This window comes from Mastigoproctus giganteus, chromosome 10 (genome assembly GCF_048544385.1).
Source record: "Mastigoproctus giganteus isolate SK-2022 chromosome 10, ASM4854438v1, whole genome shotgun sequence".
Classification (NCBI taxonomy): domain Eukaryota; kingdom Metazoa; phylum Arthropoda; class Arachnida; order Uropygi; family Thelyphonidae; genus Mastigoproctus; species Mastigoproctus giganteus.
Window position 1 is genome coordinate 127915586 of NC_143584.1, and position 15615 is coordinate 127931200.

General features: G+C 37.6%; 1 protein-coding gene across 1 annotated transcript in view; it reads right to left on the reverse strand.

Annotated features, from left to right (window-relative positions):
- Positions 1-1861: 1861 nt before the first annotated feature.
- Positions 1862-15615, reverse strand: part of LOC150079282 (uncharacterized) — an 850343-nt gene continuing 836589 nt past the window's right edge. Inside the window, exons 8-9 of the mRNA XM_090383021.1 lie at positions 12846-13013; positions 1862-2154 (exon numbers count right to left, since the gene is read on the reverse strand). Of these exons, the coding sequence (XP_090239147.1) occupies positions 1862-2154; positions 12846-13013 (461 nt within the window). The remainder of the gene's footprint in view (positions 2155-12845; positions 13014-15615) is intronic.

Sequence of the window (15615 nt, forward strand, 5' to 3'; positions counted from 1 at the left end):
TAAAGATAAACTACTATAATAAGCAGACTTATAAGTAATAAATAACTGTTATGAATATTTTACTGCTTTCCCTCTATGACTACAATGTTTATGTTTTAGCACCTTAATTTTTATTTATCATTATACTTGTAAAGTAAGGCTTAATCTTAATGTGAAATTATGATAACAGTGCTGAATGTGGGAACATTACCTGTGACTGAGCATATCTCTCAAGAGTTACTTTGTAACTTTGTTCAGGCAAAAATAATTAGTAATTGAGCCTGTCTTTTAAGACAGAGACATAACAACAGATCTTTCTAAGGTGATCTTAATGCACAATATCCTACCAATCAGGAGGAACAAGACTGATTATCCAGATGAAAGACAGTTTCACAGTTTCAGCTGAAGACATATGCAGTGTATGAAAAGTGGCTGAAAATAACATATTTGCATATGAAATCAATTACAGTGAAATAATATTGCCGAAAAAGTCATATAAAGGGCAACAGATGCCCTGCTCTACATATATATATCTTATGCTACGGTTGGATCTTAAAAACAAAGAAAACTGAGATGGAAAATATGTTTAAACTGGTACTATCGAGAAATTACATAGACACATACATATTTGCATGTGTATATATGTAATTACTTGATGAAATCAGCTTGAATGGGGAGAGAACATGGGTGGGGGGGCAGAATATAAGTATATATGCATTTGATTATAGATTACTATTATGAATTATTAGGAACCAAAATAGGTAAACAAGAAATCTGTGATATAGTTTAGAGTGCATGGGCACTTCAGAGTATCTGCCATCCATATAAAAAAGAACAAATTGTATAACAGCAATAACATCAACACAAAAAGTATAAAAACAAATTAAATAGCAAACAATATCACAGCTAAAGCATAACTTAAAGCAGGCAAGATACACTGAACAAACTGTATTTGGCAAAATGTGGTGGCCAGAAAAGCCACAACCCTGTTTTTTTTTTGCACCTAAGGCAGCAAAGCAGGAATGCAACTTTGCTGATTGTATGAGTAATGTGAATTCCCTGTATAAAAAAGAGAATCACAATTGTAATACAATTTTGTTCTTTTCGATTCTATACTCACTATACATGACAACTGAGAGCAGAGATGATGTAACCAGTAAGCATTTTAATTACATGGTTGCAATATATATTTTTAAACTTACATAATCAGTGATGCAACACCAATAGTTCATGATGACTGTAATAAGTATACTATCCTTCTAGTGGAAAATAAGTTGTATTTGGCACACATACTCATTCCTATTTTTGTTTCTTCTATCAAGTTACATAACAAGAAATTTTATTTCTTGTTATATAACTTATTGAACTCTAGTTCACAGTTATATTCATTTGAAAATGAATGAGACTACATAAGAAAAGTCTTAATCTTAACCATCCATTAAATTATACATTTTAAAAGACCTAAAATGCTTAAGAAGAAGAATATACTTTATCATTTTACACGATATCAACAAATAACATATGAAAATATAAAAAAGTATATTCAAGCTGTAGCATTTTAATATACTTTTAAAAACTAACTAGCAATGTTTAAAATTGCAGAACTCAAAACAATATATCAAAACTACTTCATAACTGCATCTAAATATTTCAAAGTACAATAAGTAAAAAAATCTGATGACAACACCAACTTTATGTATAAATCACAAAATAGTGAGGGAGGAAATTGATTTTAGTCACTTGCACACAACTTACAAAAGTTACAGCAACTTTGCTCTTAGCTGCCAGCATACAAACTACAACTTTCTATCTGCCTTAGGTCCCCAAAAATATATATGTATATATGTATGGTAGGTATGTGTATATGTGTGTAACTATGGAATTATTGACTGTGTGGGCCATGTCCTAACAATGGAAGTGGCTGAATTGTCAAGGAGCTGTGACCAGTGGAACTATGTGGATCTGCTGTGCCATGGGCACCAGTGGAAGTGGCTGAACTGGAAAGTGGAATATTTAGACCAAGTCCAGATGTTCCTGCACCTATTAAAGGCCCAGGAAGTATAGGTGTGGTAGTTTCCTTTTCCCTCCTTTCTGCTGCTGCTCGGCTGAGTACATATTGTGCTGCAAACTGATGCTTTGGATCCATTCTCATATGCTCCATATGATGAAGAAGGCCTATAAAACATAGAAACCATTTTATAATAAGTGTATACCAAAAAATTAATCTAAACATTTTTTAGGAAAGGAGAAGAATAATATAATTAAACATATTTACTATCTCTTATGCATATAACTACTTAGGCTCCAATGAAATATATATAACAGGTTCAGCATGCACATTTAGAGCCAGCATTCAAGAACATTCTATCCTGCCTGCCATATATCCATTGCCAAGATAGACTACAGTGTAAATATAACTTCTTTGACAGCAGGTGATAAATAACACCATATCACATTCCAAATTATATTTTAAATAATAAACCGAAATATATGGCCTCAGGTGCCAAGCATTTCCATGACCAAGAGATACCTGTGCACTTATAGAGCCTTTTCTCTCTAATGATTTAGAGTTTTCCTTGTTTTCTCAGACAGTTATAAATTTTTATTTTAAGTAGTTCTACTTATTTGAAAGCACTAAGAAGAGAGCCCAGAAAAGGAAAACACCTCTATCTTTAATTTTAATTACTTATAATAACCTCTGCACTTCGCCACTGCTCCTATCACCAAATACGGAGGATGCGGAAAGGTCAGGGAATGACCACCGCATATCCCCAGAGCAATATGGCCTTAGTTGCTAATGCTCCTAAAAACCAAATAACAACAACAACTGCTCCTATCTTCCCACAGCACCATTGGAAATCTGGATCCTGGGTACCAAGTGTACTTACTGGCCAAGTGATATCAGTGTGATTCTCAAAGCATTATCTCTAAGGATCTTTTTTGTTCAAAATATCATTTTCCTTATTTCACATACTACAGTAGCTCTTTTGCACTACAAGAAGTAGGCAGACACCTAGAAAATAAATCTGCCTTTCTTTCTGTTAGTACTAACCAAGCTAACAAAGCCACTTGGTCACTTTGTGGCACTGCTCCTGCCTCCCTGTGGTGGGGACAGTAACCTGGAAAAAAAAATTACCCCCCCCAGGACCAAAAGGAGCAAATATGGATTATACTAGTTCAGTACCACATGGATCTCTTGATCCTGATGAAAGGTATGGAGAAGGAGATACTCTGACTTCCAATGTTAAAAGACAAAAATTGGACACTACCAACAATACAGTATCTCATTTCCTCGTTCTGCACTCATTAAATGACAATCCTTTAAGCAAGTTATCATCGTTCTTATTAAGAAGTATCTAGAGATATTGCTGGCTCTCCCTAAGATGGTCCACTGACCTACTTGTTGAAATGGCAGAACTTTGATGCTCAGAACAGCTATTAAAAATTTCTACTTTTGGTGGAATTCTCACCGAAGTCACCACAAGCCACTCTAAATACCTCCAAAGGTGTAATAGCCAAATGAGACTTACTACATGTGGCTGAAGAAGAAATTAAGAATGAACTCCAAGAACAAAATATATTCCAGGTAAAAAGAATAATGACTAAGAGTGACAGACTGCTTGCACCTATACATACCATAATTCTAACTTTTGGTACTCCAAATATGTCTTTATCTGTAAAGCAGGCTATTTACATTATGGAATTAGACACTATATTCTGAATCCAATTAGATGCTTTAAGTGGCAGCAGTCTGGACACTCCTAAACAGTCTGTAGGGTGGTTTGCTATACATGCTTCCTGTGGGTCTAAGGAACATATCTATACATTGAGGTTGTCACAGACATTCTCTCAGATATGCCAGACTAGAGCAGCAAAGCAACGGGCACAAAGTGGTAGGAGTGCTGTGACTCGGAGAAGAACTGATGGGGGGGGGCGATTCTCCAACACATCACAGCCTAAAAAAATGTGCAACTTGTGAAATGTTTGCCGAACTCTCTGGAACAGAACATGATATTGCCATGGGGGATGTCTTTGTATGTGCGCGATGTAAGGAGTTTAAGGAAATCAGGCGACAACTCAGCGTTGTTATGGGCCTATATGAGAGCTTGAAGGTTGCCCTCGAAGGATCCAAATTGAGGGGCCCATCAACACCAGAGCTTGCACTTGGTCATTGCACGACACAGCGGCAACCCCCAAGGCAGAATGCGCTGGTACCACGGGAACTAGTAGTTGTTGGTGACTCTATTGTCAGGGAAACGGGGAACATGCTTTGTAAAAAGGATATGTGGAACAGGACCAGGGTATGTCTGCCAGGGGCAAAGGTTGATGAAGTTGTGGAGCGGATATCATCTTTTAAGGGCACAAAAGGTGATATAGTTGTACACGTTGGCTGTTTGGTTGTTTGTTATTTGGTTTTTAGGAGCATTAGCAACTAAGGCCATATTGCTCCGGGGATATGCAGTGGTCATTCCCTGACCTTTCCGCATCCTCCGTATTTGGTCACAGGCTCAAACCCCGGTCTAATCAAGAAGCGTGTGCTACACACTGCTGCTCCTACCCACCTGGCTATGGAGGCGCCCCACGTTGGCACTAGGAGACTGGCAAAATTACTTAACAAATACAGGTCACTGTTGAACAAAAGCCATGAATTAGGGTTGAATTTGAAAGTGTCTGCAATTCTGCGCAGATATGATAGGAGGGAGTACATGAAGAGAGCCTTGTCGATCAATTCGGCCCTGGAAAGATTGTGCAAGGCTCAAGGGGTAGAATTTTTTTCGCCTGGTCTGTACTTGTTAACAGGAGAGACTGCTTCTAGAGGTTCAAGAATATTTGCAAGATTCTTCTGTGCAAGAATATTTGCTGATGCTATTGAGGCAGTGTTAATTGGGTCGGAAAACTGCTAGCTTGGGGGATACAGGGACTAATAGTTTAACAGTAGCCACAGGCAGAGGTGAAGGTGATTCTTGCACAACTTCTATTAGAATAAGTAGCGACCTGGAGTGTTGGGTGTTTCAGGGACAGATGGCTGTCATCGTGAAATAGGTGTGTGTATATGGGATGTGTTAGTAACTAGGAATAGGAATATGTATGCTTGCATGTATACCAATGCTAGAAGTATAATAAATAAATTTGATGAATTTGAAGTGTTGGTCAAGAGATCAAAGGTGGATATTGTTGGGATAGCAGAGACGTGGTGTCACACAGATATAAGTAATGCAGAACAGGAATTTGGGGAGTACAATGTGTACAGAAAGGATAGACAGAATAGGAAGGAGGAGGAGGTGTTATTCTGTTAATTAAGAAAAACAAAATCAAAAGAAGTGCACCCAGTTGATATAGATGAACAGTGCACTGTTGAGTCAGTTTGGTGTGACATAAGCACTGAGAAAGCAAAAATAAGAGTAGGAATGTATTATAGGCCTAATGACTCAAATGAGTACAATGAACAATTGTACAGAGAAATAGAGTGGGCTAGTAAATCAGAATGTCTTATAATGGGGGATTTTAACTTCCCAGATATTGACTGGAACTTGTGGGTTGGTCACTCACACACTAGTCAGATTTTTTTCTGCAGCAGTACGTTCAAGAGGCAACCACAGAGAGTAATATTCTTGATCTGGTTATCAGCAGTGATCATTCGTGTATTAAGAATTTGAAGATAAAGGAACCACTAGGTGGCAGTGATCACAGTGTACTGATGTGGGATTTACTTAAAGATTTAATTACCATTGGGGTAAAGGAAAGGGTTTTTGCTTCCGTAAAGGTGAGTACAGTGGTCTCAGACAGTTTTTAAATTCTGTACAGTGGGATCAACTGACGATGTTACCAACAGTAAATTCTAAGTGGGAAGCATTCAAGGAATTAATAGTGGATACTATTAAAAGTTTCATACCTATTAAGAAATATTGTTCAAGGTTTAGGCCTAAATGGTTATCAAATGAACTAATGAGACTCGTGACAGAGAAGAAAAATGCATGGGATGCATATAAATTATCAAGCGACTCAGAAGCCTATGGCAGATATAAGCTAGTCTGTAATCGGGTCACAAAGGAGGTTAGACAGGTAAAGGCAGATTACGAGAAATCCTTGGCAAAAGATGCTTAGAAAAACAGCAAGGATTTCTTTACTTATATAAACTCTAAAAGGAAGGGGATGAATCTGATTGGTCCACTTGACATCGATGGTTCGACTGTTGATGATCCTGCTCAGATAGCAAACAAACTGAATGAGTATTTTGCATCTACATTCACACATTATTAAGGTTTGAAAATGGCAGAAGGTATTCAAATTGTAGATAACCTATTTATCTACAATTTGATAACCTTCAATTTTAATGATTTCGTAATAACCGAGAGCAAAGTGGAGGAGAAACTGTTGAAGTTAAACATAAGAAAAGCATCTTGGGTGGATGGGATCTATCCAGTTATATTAAAGGAGGCAGCAGAGCAACTAAGCAAACCCTTAGCCATAATTATGAGAGCATCCTTGGACTGAGGGGAGGTTCCCACGGACTGGAGATGTGCAAATGTATCCCCAATTCACAAAGGGGGATCGAAGGGTGACATGAGTAATTACAGACCAGTTAGTTTAACTTCTGTTCAGGGTAAAATAATAAAGTCACTGGTTAAAGATGCATTGTAGGATCATCTAGACAAGACTGCAGCAATAATTCAGACACAGCATGGGTTTGTTAAGGGAAAGTCTTGTCTGACAAATCTGATTGGTTATTATGATGTGGTTACAAAGGAACTGGATGCAAAAAATAATTTTGATATCATATATTTGGATTTCAGGAAAGCTTTTGACACTGTTGCGCATGGAAGACTATTGTACAAATTGGAGCAGAATGGTATTAAGGGTAAGTTGCTACAATGGATAAAAGGATGGTTAAGTGCGAGAAGACAGAGGGTGGTAATCAATGGGTGCTGCTCTTCGTGGACTAATGTTATTAGTGGAGTGCCACAGGGTTCGGTGTTGGGTCCACTGTTGTTTTGTATATTTATCAATGATATTGATGAAGGTATATCAGGCTTAGTGTCGGTTGTTAAAGGTTGTTATTTGGTTTTCAGGAGCATTAGCAACTAAGGCCATATTGCTCGGGGATATGCGGTGGTCATTCCCTAGCCTTTCCGCATCCTCCGTATTTGGTGGTGACGCTCGAACCCCGGTCTAATCAAGAAGCGTGTGCTACGCACTGCTGCTCCTTCCCGCCTGGCTACGGAGACGCCTGCTTAGTATCGGAGTTTGCAGATTGATACAAAGGTTGGCAGGGTTGTTAATGACAGTAATGGCAGTGTGCTACTGCAACAGGATCTAGATAATTTGGGCAGATGTGCTAAGAAGTGGCAACTGAAGTTTAACCTTGACAAATGGAAAGTACTGCATATGGGTAGAAGTAACCCGAGAGAAAAGTACCAACTGTGTGGTACTACACTTAAGGTGGTAGAAAATGAAAAAGACCTGGGAGTAATTGTGCAGTCAGATATGAAGTTTTCTGAGCAATGCAGACAGGCTGCCAGGGCAGGTCATGGGGTTTTGTCAATGATATATAGGAATTTTACTAGCAGGGAAAAGGAGGTGATTGTCCCTCTGTATAAGGCAATGGTCAGGCCATGCCTTGAGTATTGCGTACAGGTCTGGGGGCCTCATTTTAGGAAGAATGTAGATTTGCTTGAGCGTTTACAGAGAAGAGCACCAAGATTGGTGAGGGGAATGAAGGGATCCTCTTACCAAGAGAGGCTTAAGTACTGCAAATTGCAGTGGCTGGAGACTAGGCACCTGCACGGTGATCTGATTGAGGTGTATAAGGCCTTGAATGGGTTGAGCATGCTGAATTCTGATGGGATCTTTCCACTTGTTCAGATTACGAACTTAAGGGGGCATAAATTCAAATTAAGAAAAGACAGATGTAGAATAGATGTGTGGAAATTTACCTTTAGCCAGCAGGTGGTTAATTGCTGGAACAAACTTCCATCTGTCGTGGAAGTTGATAGGTTAAATAAATTTAAGGAGGAACTGGACAGGCATTTGGAGGGAATGGTGTGATTTTTTTTTTTTTTTTTTTTGGCTGATGCTGCATAAGCTCATACACTTGTTTTCTTGCATCACATTAGCATTAGCATTAGTAGAGGCATTTGATGCAAGAAAGCAAGCTTATGCAGCATCAGCCAAAAAAAAAAAAAAAATAATAATAAAAAAACCACTTCCACTTCACCCCTCTGTTCGTTCGAAATACCTGTCCAGCTGAGCTTTAAACTTATTTAGGCTATCAACTTCCTCGACAAGGGATGGAAGTCTGTTCCACCAACCAACCTCCCGCTGGCTAAAGGCAAATTTCCGCACGTCTATTCTACATCTGTCTTTCCTCAATTTGAATTTATGCCCTCTCAAAACTACTACTACTACATGCCACTACTACTACTACTACCTCGTATTGTTGGGCATTACAAGAATGCAAAATGAACACAAGCAGTTGCTCTTGACATCTCAAAGGCTTTCAATTGTGTTTGGCATAAAGGTCTTCTAAACAAGCTTTCATCTTATGGTTTGCCAACTGTTTTTTTGTAATTGGTTATCCAGTTTTCTCTCTGATTGCTCACTGAGGGTGATGGTAGATGGCCCTCTGTCTTCTAACTTCTCCACTAATGCTGGTGTCCCCCAAGGTTCAGTTTTTTCTCCCACTCTTTTCCTTTTGTATATTAATGACCTTCTTCCATTGACTGGAAATCCTATCTATAGTTTTGCCGATGATAGCACATTGCATTCCACTTTCCATTTTGAGAAAACTTGCCCTGCTCAATCAGCTTCAACACCTCAAATATCTGCTACCAATTCCTTAAATGCCAATCTCCAGTGGGGCAAAGACAGCTTAGTCGATTTCAATCCTTCTAAAACTCAGGCTTGTTTTATATCTCTCAAAAAGGATTCTTCTTCTCCTATGCTTATCTTTGGTGACACTGATTTTTAGGCAAAATGATATATCTCTTTTTGGGATTACCCTGACTTCTAATCTCTCTTGGCACAAGCACATTACAAATATTGCTTCCTCTGCATCTAAAAAATGTTGGTTTTCTCTTTCGCTCTTCGCATTACTTTTCTTTCAAACAGCTGCTCACTCTGTACAAATTGCAAATCTGCCCTACCATGGAATATTGTTCCCACATCTGGGGCAGTGCCCCCAAAAACCTCTCTCAGATTTCTAGATTCCATTTAGAAGAGGGCAGTTAGGTTAATTAATGACTCATCTCTAACAGAGTCTCTCCACTCGCTGTCTCATAGACATACTGTTTCTGCTGCATGCCTTTTCTACAGATACTTCCATGGGCACTGTTTGTCTGAATTGGCTTCTATAATTCCTGCTCTCTCTTTCAAAACTATCCAAACATATGCTGCCACTAGTCAACATCCATTTACTGTCTAACTTCAAACTCACAGAACCAACTTTTCATCTTCCTCGTTTATTCATTCAGCTGCTGTTTTCTGGAACAGCTTTCCTTCATATGTCTTTCCTGAAAATTACAGTCTACAGAAGTTCAAGTCCAACGTCAACAAATATCTTCTTTCGTCTTCTCAACCTCCAACCCAAGAACGGTACTAAGTACTATAGGTTCTAATACCTCTCGTGTTTGGGGGTTTACATAAAAAAAAAATACAGACTGCTGAACAGAACTGAAAAAATGCCCAAAATGTGCAGAAAGTCACCCTTGTCCACTCAAATGAATGCAAATACTGGAAAAGGGAGAAAAAAAAATTCAGATGTACAAGATAAAGAACAAAGTAAGTAAAGTTATGAGGAGGCTAAGAAATGGATACTACCATCTACTAATATTTGAACCTATGCATGAGCAGTCAGAACATACTGTACAATAGCAATTCAGATGGATGTTGCTATTCCTCCAGATACATCTATATCTGACTGGGCACGTACTTCCTTTCAGAGATGCATTCACCCACCCAGAAAAATAAGACTAAAGTCATAAATACCTCACTCTTGGTTCCCATGAATGCAGATTAATCAGTAAACACACCAGACAAACTACTAACATTTGAAAAAAAATTAAAAATATAGACACCGACAATCACACATTTCAAGAAGACCTAGTACTGAAAATACATGCAGAAGATGACATAGATTTAGTCAGGCAAATATTTAAAAAAAAAAGTGAAACTAAAAATGTACAATCTGAAATTAGCAGCATCTCGGAAATGGAGAAGTTTCTACTAAATCTAAACAATTCACACACACTGATAAGCACAATATGGCCAAAATGCCCTGTGCCATTAAAACTATAATACAACAGCAACCACTAAAATATATTCTGCAAGAATCAACATATAAAAATTTACTGAACTATATCTGAATGGTCACCTTATTACATATGTCTGCCCTGAAATAGTGTTCCTTTAGTAACAGCAAAATATGTGTTCTAACCCTGCAATATAAAACACGCAGGCTGATACAGAGGGATGCTGTTCATTTAAATCAGTGTGAGAATGAGCAAGACAGAAACTGACTTTGAATATGCATGGTAGTTGGTACCAGATGTGCCTATCTCAGAAAATATAACCCAGCCTGGATTTTCACATATGACTGTGTCTCGGTGTATGTAGATTGGTGCAATAACCAAACAACATGTGGCCAATGGCAATCCTGTGGTCAGAAACAGCCCATTGATGCAAGAGGCCAAAGGAGGCTGAAAAGTTCTGCAGGGTAACAGAAAAGCTATGGTCAGTCAAATAACAACCCAATACAACAGTGGAAATCAGAGGCATTTCAGAAGGTACAACTCATCACACCTAGTCCCAAACGGGATATCGAAGCTGACAATCAAACCAGGTTCTGCTCCTGTCAACAAAAAACAAGATGATAGGGTTACAGTGGGCTTGGGAATATCAATATTGGAGAGAAGAGCACTAGATGAATCTCAGTTACTGCTGTTTCATGCTGGGGAGGAGACCAGAATATTGAAAACAGCATGGATCTATCCTGTTCAGATGTAAATGATATACACTGATGATAATGCTGTGGGGAATGTTTTCATGGCATACATTAGGGTCCTGATACCAACAGAGTAACATCTGGATGCCACAAGTTATCTAAAAATTGCTTCTGACCACGCACATCCTTTCATGGTTATAATGTATCCATTTGCAAACGGGTTATTTCAACAGGATAACATGCCATGTAACAAAGTCAAAATTGTACAGAATTGGTTCCAGAAACATGAAAGCAAATTCAGCCTACTGCAGTGGTCTCTCCAGGCACCAGATTGCAAATCAAATGAGCACAAACCAAAATAGAGATCTACAAGAGTTTTCTTGGATTGCCATGAACCACTGCTTATATATTTTAAGAAATGTAGAGCTTACATTAATACCAAAATCATGAAAAAGCTGACTGCTTATATACAGTCATTAAGAACAAGTATGCTGGATATAAGCAAATTTTCATGCGGAAGGAAAAACATTAATGGAATAAGAGAGTGTAAAAAGTCAACACAAAACAGGAGTAAGCTCTTGAGCACAGATTTAGAGAACAAATGGAGAAATGCTACCAAGATGCAGAAACTTCTTGGCATCAAACTGCTCAGGATTCATGTATGTCTTTCTATTGGAAGGAGGTGATTGTCCCTCTGTATAAGGCAATGGTCAGGCCACACCTTGAGTACTGCGTACAGGTCTGGAGGCCTCATTTTAGGAAGGATGTAGATTTACTTGAGGTGTACAGAGAAGGGCAACAAGATTGGTGAGGAGAATGAAGGGATCCTCTTACCAAGAGAGGCTTAAGTTCTGCAAATTGCAGTGGCTGGAAACTAGGCACCTGCGCAGTGATCTGATTGAGGTGTATAAGGCCTTGAATGGGTTGAGCATGCTGAATTCTGATGGGATCCTTCCACTTGTTCAGATTACAAACCTAAGGGGGCATAAATTCAAATTAAGAAAAGACAGATGTAGAATAGATGTGCGGAAATTTGCCTTTAGCCAGCAGGTGGTTAATTGCTGGAACAAACTTCCATCTGTCGTTGCGGAAGTTGATAGGTTGAATAAATTTAAGGAGAAACTGGACAAGCATTTGGAGGGAATGGTGTGATTTTTTTTTTTTTTGGCTGATGCTGCATAAGCTCATACACTTGCTTTCTTGCATCACATGCCACTACTACTACTACTACCATGGAATGCATGTGGTATGGTAGGAGGTGATTTAACAAGGTCATCAATGCAAAAATTAGAGGAAAAGTATGATACTAATAATCAGCTTTATCTTCAGATGAGGATGTAACAGAACCATCAGGATGTAATAGAGGTGGAAGTATGGATAGAGACAAGTTGTTAATAGTACTGATCAGAAACCAAAAGGCTCTACTAACATTTGGAAAGGATGTAAGTTTCCTACTCTTAGCCTATTCAAAAATTAAGTTTGGATTGAATAATGAGTTTTTTTACAACTCTTACAAGCTTTAATGCAGGCAGAAAATGAAGTCAGAGATTGGATAAAAGTTAATTGCAATATGTTACTGTCTTGAAGAGATTTGGCACATTCATTGGAAAACCAAGGTTTAGGTACAGGATGAGATTTTAAAATAGAATGAGGAATAAAGGATATCATCTCTACAGGAATAACTTCACTGGCACAATCTGAACAAACAATGGAATCTGAAAATTTAAAACAGTAATACAACCAAGGAAAAGAGGAAGAGAAATTACACAGATTATCCGATTTCACATTCTTGTAATGTCACAAGACACGAGACTGAAAGAGCATAACATCACTGAAAGTCATATAGCATCTTTAAGACTCAACTTGCCTGGAAGAGGGTTAAAAAAGTAACAGAAAATGAATTTTGAAAGCAATTTTTTTTACTAACCAGTTTCTTGTGTGAAAACACTCTGACAAACAGTACAAGGCCACATCCTTAGTGGTGAGCTCACAGCTGTAGTTTCAGGATGACTGGCTATGTGCTTACGGAGAGAGCCCTCATTTACATAAGTTTTGCCACACACTGGACATGGATGGCTGGTTGTACGACGTTTACCTAAATGGATAAAATATATATATATATAATTTTTTTAATGTAAATAATAGAAAGCTTTTTATGGTAACTGCCCATTATTAAAATATATACTTAAAAAATCCTTTTGCACTGCTATCTCAATAACTAATGTAAATAAATATTTTAGGTAATTTACATTTATTACCTAAAACTGGATAAGGCTAGTTTGAGTGGAGGGGGAGGGGAGTTAATGAAATTTGGAAATCTCCACAGAAAAATGAATTCACATATATTTGTAAGAAATCTTTTTTTTATCCAGAAATATGTAAGATATATAAATAACTAATTATGTCCAGTCCTCCATTTAAAGATTTTATTTGAAAAATAATTCTATATTAAGAAGTTTGGGTGGTTGCTTTAGGTTAGTAAAAAGGCAACTTGGCCAAGTTATATGTGTACTCTCTGTAACCTGCATGATGTACAAGTTCATTTGGTTTGTCTGTTTTGGAAAACTGAAGTTTATTGAAAAACTTTATTTCTGCTGACAATATATCTAAACAACAGGTATGCATTTTGTGTACTGAAGTTGATTTTTATAATGAAAATTCAAACAGGGTCTTACAGCTAGGTAGAAAAACCAGTGAAATAACAAATGCTTGAAAATACATACAAGACACTGTAAATATCTCAAGCTATGTTAAATAGATCTAGCTCCTAAAATTCATGCTGAAAGTGTCCTTTGCCCCAGTTCCACCTGGACATGATGACTAAAAATCTGGAAAACCTGCATTGTGACTATATTGACTTCTAACAAAGGGATGTGCTTTAAACAAAAATTTTATCAGGCATATTTTGAACTTTCCTCTTAAGTGGTTCCCACAAAAATATATCTGAATGAGTTAAATCCAATAATTGGAACCCACAGTGGTTTACTGGTCATTTAAAGATTTTATTTGAAAAATAATTCTCACACTGCAGGTTTTTCCAAATTTTGGAGCATTATGTAAAAATGTGCCTAGATATTGGTAGCAGACACTTTCAATGTCCGTTATGAGTTTGAACTGTTTCCTATATTAGTTTGAGTAAAGACAAAAGAGCTTAGTTAATCATCAAGATAAAAGATGTTGCCAAGTGGTCAGGAATGACAGAGCAATAACACATGCTCTTTAAATGGACCATGACTGTTAAGTACAATTAACGATCATATTCATGATTTATTGTAAACTCCTCTGGTTGTGCCAGAGTATAAACAGGAAGAAGTAATCTAACTTTGAAAGTATGTATAAGTCTGGAAGGCACATTCTTAATAATAAAACAATAAATGTTTATAATAGAGAAAAAACGTAACTATCAGTAACATGTTATTTAAAAGAGGTAAGAAAAAAGCTTATAAAATTTTATAATGAATGCATTTATAACAGAATGATGTATATAACTTCTGTGATTTGAAATAAAGAGAGGGGCAGATATAACAAAATAAAAGTTCACACTCTGCATTTAAGTTATTACTAGATGCCATTATAAAATACAAAGTTGCTTTATGAGATCTTCTTGCTTATCGTAAAACATTTTGTGTAAAAGCATTACAAAATTAATGCCTTTACTTCATGAAATGGGATGATCTATGTGATTTCAATTCCCATATTCCTTGTTGGATTACTGCTTTAAAATGGCTCATCCAATTACCTGTATTTCTTCAGATTGTGTCAGTAAAATTATTTCTATAAGCAAGAACTCCTTCATTTCTAATTCCACCCTAAAGTCTTGTCTTTTATCCAAGCCATAGTTTTCCAATAATTATGCTATTGCTAATCACAAGATAATAATAAGCATATTACAACTGGCTTGTACCTAAGTATTCTGTTTCATTTTCTTCCAGCACCAAAGCTCACAATAGTTGTAATCAAGTTATTAATAAATCTAAACCCAAGAGAATTTTAAAAAGGCTTGGAGTAGCACACTGACTCCTTCTCCAGGTAGTTAACTTGCTTTCTACAACAGATGCCATTATAAAATACTTGCAACAGGATCTGGAAAGGTTGAGCAGATGGGCTGAGAGGTGGCAAATGAAGTTTAACATTGACAAGTGTAAAGTACTACACATGGGAAACAGCAACCCCAGAGCAGTGTATCAACTCTGTGGTACTACACTGACAGTGGTAGAGAATGAAAGGGACCTGGGGGTGGTTGTGCAAGCAAATATGAAGTTCTCTGAGCAGTGAAGATGGGCTGCAAGAGTAGCTCATGGTGTATTGTCAATGATATATAGGAATTTTTCTAGCAGGGATAAGGAGGTGATTATTCCCTTGTATAAGGCAATGGTCAGGCCACACCTAGAGTACTGTATACAGGTCTGGAGGCCTCATTTCAAGAAGGATGTAGAGCTGCTGGAACGAGTACAGAGAAGGGCAACAAGATTAGTGAATGGAACAAAGGGGTGCTCTTATGAAGAAAGGCTTAAGTTTTGCAAATTACAGTGTCTGGAGACTAGGCACCAGCGAGGTGATCTGATAGAGGTGTATAAAGCCTTGAATGGTTTGAGCATGCTCAATGCTGATGGGATTCTTCCTCTCGCTCAGAATAATCACCTGAGAGGGCATAAATTCAAATTGAGGAAAGACAGATGCAGGATAGACGTGCAGAA